Here is a 4,205-nt window from a genome sequence, read left to right on the forward strand (position 1 = left end):
GACCCGCGGTTAGCACCCCGGCCCGGCGGTCAGGCGGCTCGGGCAGAGCGGGAGCTGCTGCCGTCTGCGGCGCAGCCCGGGGTCGAGTGAGAGGGGAAATGGAAGAGATCCGGGCTCGGGGCCCCGCGCAGACCGCACCCTATCCATGTCCCTGCCTCCTGAGCGCTCGACAGCGAACCTGCAGCAAGGGCGGCACAGCCTCCTCCCCCTCGGGCGGGCGGCCCCTAGGCTAGCCAGCCCTGTCCCGCGCGCTCCTTCGCCGCGCGTCCGCCCGCCCGCTGCCCTCTGCGCCCCCTGCGCGGCTGCCTGCGTTTGTCCTCCTCGCCCGGACGCGCCTCACCCCGCCCTGGTCTCGTCTCCCTGTTCCTCGCGGCTCCGGGGAGCCCCGCCAGGCGCAAACCTCCTGGACAGGAGATGCCACCCCCACGGAGACCGCAACCCACGTCGCAGCCGGACACAAGGGGCGGGGGGCAGTGGCGGGACCGCACAGCCGCCTACGGTGTCCCCTGCGGAGAAGCAAACCCAAAAGCTGGAGGCCATTCATAACCCGGTGCCCCACCCTAGCCCAGGCAACACGCCCTCTTCTCAGCTTGGAGGAGCAGGGTTCTGTACTGACTCGGTGCACACCCCACGACCCTATACCTGCGGTGTACAAAACTGGGAAACCAGAGTGGGGGGTGCAGCCTTGTCAATGGTCAAATAGGGCTTCTGAGTTTGAAACACTGTTAAAACAAGCGGGAGGGAAGTGCAAAGGAAAGGCCAAGACCTAACAGCTAAAATGGGGACAGCCACAGAGATGGAAGAGCACCGGGTGCCATCGGACAAGCAACGGTGACTTCAGGAGCCAAAAGGATTCAAAAACCACTTGCATACAGGCACCGCACATGGGTGACTCTATTCTAATCACAAATAAAGGAGGGCATGGACTCTATAGAGGAAGTGAACGTGGGTTATACACTTTAATAGGACATTCAGGCAGGCATAATCACTTAATCTATGCCGCCAAAACAAGAAGAGGCACAAATCACCAGCACAATGTCGAATCATGTGTCGGTTGCAACATATTACACAAATTCAATACAGTTAGAATTTAAAAGTTCAAGCTCCCTCTCTCCCTCCCTTCTTCCCTTCCTCCCTCCCTCCCTCCTTTTGTTTTTTTACTTATGGAGTCTCACCTACATAATCCAGGCTAGCCTTTAGCTCTGGATTCTCCTGCTTCCACTTCCTGAATGTTGGGATTACAAGCGAGTACCACCATGCTAGAGAGATCATGATGATTATCACACACACACACACACACACACACACACACACACACACACACACACACACACAGAGAGAGAGAGAGAGAGAGAGAGAGAGAGAGAGAGAGAGAGAGAGAGAGAGAGAGAGACTCCCTCCTTCCCCTACTAAAGGAAATTGGACTGTTGTTGCTGATCTATATTTGAAGCTCGGGTCATTTGTTTTGTTTGTTTGAGACAGGCTCTCCTGTAGCCCAGGTTGACCCCTTGCTATGTAGTTGAGGATGACCTTGAACTACTGATCCTCCTGTCTCTGCCTCCCAAGTGAAGGGTTTATAACAGTTAAACTTAAACAATGCCACTACCCTTTATTCAAGATTCAGCCCTCTAAGCACCAGTGTGTCCTGAGAAAAGAGAATAGCTTTGGAATATAAACATTCTTCAGCCTCCCTGCCCCACCTCATAGACAAAGTTCTCACTATGTCGCCCTGGCTGGCCTAGACCTCTCTGTGTAGATCTTGATCCTCCTGCTTCTGTCTGTCAAGTGTCGGGACTGCAGGCATTCTCCACCACACCTAACTCCAAGTTCCTGGAGGTCAAACTTTAGCCCAACAGGTAAAGGTTTACTTCTCAAAGCTCGAAGTTGTAAAAATTAGTCAAAATAAGAGGCATGGTTGCTAGGCATGGGGCTGAGCATGTATTTCAGTGGTAGACATAAGCAGGCACTAAGCATGCATGAGGACCTGGGTTCAATCCTCAGCACACACGTCCCACTCACCACCAGCAACCTGTCCACAGGGGAACAGAGAGGTAACCGTGGAGATTTTGCTAATTAGATAAAGCGTCTGTTACAAATAGAAGATTTGGGACAGGTCAGCCTCCACCAATGTGCCTCTTAAGGGCACACACCTTCAATCACTTTACCTAAGTGATCAGCCTGGCTGAGAGGCGTTGAGTCTTGGAGAAACTCAAGCCCAGATAAGGGGACAGTGCTCTGCCACCACACCTGATGTCCAGTGTAGCTCTACTGCATAAATACTTCTTATTTGACAATGATCAGATCTTTAGACACTTATATTCAAAAGGCTAAGAGTTACAGTGTGACCCACAGCTAAACACTGAGCTGAATTCTGGAATCCAGTTGCAGAGAGGGAGGAGTGATGAGCAAAGGGGTCAAAACCAGAGAAACTCACAGAAGCAGCTGACCTGAACATAGGGTAGCTCATGGACCCCAGGATGATAACTGGGAAACCAGCATAGGACTGTTCTAGACCCCCTGAACAAGGATGTCAGTTTGGAGGTCTGGGCAATCTATGGGGCTACTGGTATGGATCAGTATTTATCCCTAGTACATGAATGGATTTTGGGAGCCCAATCCACATAGAGAGATTCTCTCTCACCCTAGACACACAGGGGAGGGTCTAGGTCCTGCTCCAAATGATGACAGACTTTGAAGATCCCCCATGGAAGGCCTCACCCGACCTGGGGAGCAAAAAGGGGGTGGGACAGGGGGTCAGTGGGGGGCAGGGGAGGAGGGAGGGAGAGGGAACTGGGATTGACATGTAATAGAAGCTGGTTTCTAGTTTAAATTTAAAAGGGGGAGGGAAGTTACAGTCTGAAAGAGGAGACACATGAAGACAAATGGTAGAATAAATAGATGCCTAGATATTAGATTCTCTGAAACAATCCTCTAAAATGTTATTTAGTTTTGTGCATGTGCACAACAACATATGATCATATCCACCTGCTCCCATTTCACCCAATGGGAAATCATAAAGCCTTGGGATCAGTCCTCATTACTGAAAAACAAAACTGAAGAAGGGTGGTGGGGTTCTCTAGAAATGACCGGATACTCTGTTTGTTTGGAGACAAGATCTCACTGTGTAGCCTAGCCTAGTCTTGCCCTGGTAATCTTCCTGCCTTAAAATTATAGGCATGCATCATTATACCCTACAACCTGGGGCTTTTTAAATTCAAGTCAGGCTTTAAGAACTTGGATCTCCGGAGCTGAAGAGATGGCTCAGTCATCAAGAGCACTAACTGCTTTTGCAGAGGACCTGGGTTTGAGTTCCAGCACCCACCACTCACAAATGACTATAGGTATCCAGGGTATCCAACACCCTCGTCTGACTCCCGTGGGCACTGCATACATGTGATGCATAGACAAACATGCAGGAAAAATACTCATACACAAAAAATAAATAATTAAAAATTCAAAAGAACTTAGAAAACTTTTTGGCTGCTGTTTTCTTAGTTGCTCAGTACATGCAGGATGGCTTCTGAACTGGGCCAGTCCCTGAAGGATACCAAACAAAGGCTAATGCTTTTCTGATCACCACCAAGTTGTCAGCATTAACACTAGAGAACTGAGATGTGCCATTCTGGAGGCACCAATGGCCTGGAATATCTTGACCTCATACTCAGGAGTCAGCATTAGTGACTGCCTCATCAGGGCACAGCACACTCGAGGCTGGTGCGTGATGGCAGGATTGCTCTCTTCTTTCACACTTAGATCTGGTCTACACCTCAATCATCTCTACTCTGAAGAATAAAGAAAACTCTATTGCTTTAGAAATATAGTTTCTTTTCTTGCCTATAAAATAAAGTCTTGGAAGAGCTGACAAGATGGCTCTGCAGGTAAAGGCAATTGCTACTAAGCCTGACAATTCGAGTTTGATTCCCTGGACCCACATGGTGAAAGGAGAGAAAAAATTCTCACAAGTTGTCCTCTAATGTCCATATATGACATAAGCTATTGCTTTTCCTCTCCATCCCTACCTCTGTGTATCTGTGTGTCTGTGTGTCTGTCTGTCTGTCTGTCTGTCTGTCTGTCTCTCTCTCTCTCTCTCTAAATTTAATAAAATGTTTTTAAGGCCAGTATGGTAATATTGCCTTTAATCCCAGCACTCAGGAGGCAGAGGCAGGCAGATCTCTTCGAGTTCAAGGCCAGCCTGGTCTACATAG

The 4,205-nt window shown here is 49.4% G+C and overlaps 1 protein-coding gene across 1 annotated transcript in view; it reads right to left on the minus strand.

The window, feature by feature from the left end:
- Positions 1–147, minus strand: part of Ihh (Indian hedgehog signaling molecule) — a 5,966-nt gene extending 5,819 nt beyond the window's left edge. The window contains exon 1 of the mRNA XM_027395982.2: positions 17–147. Within this exon, the coding sequence (XP_027251783.1) occupies positions 17–147 (131 nt within the window). The remainder of the gene's footprint in view (positions 1–16) is intronic.
- Between the last annotated feature and the right edge of the window lie 4,058 nt (positions 148–4,205).

This window comes from Cricetulus griseus, chromosome 2 (genome assembly GCF_003668045.3).
Source record: "Cricetulus griseus strain 17A/GY chromosome 2, alternate assembly CriGri-PICRH-1.0, whole genome shotgun sequence".
Classification (NCBI taxonomy): Eukaryota; Metazoa; Chordata; class Mammalia; order Rodentia; family Cricetidae; genus Cricetulus; species Cricetulus griseus.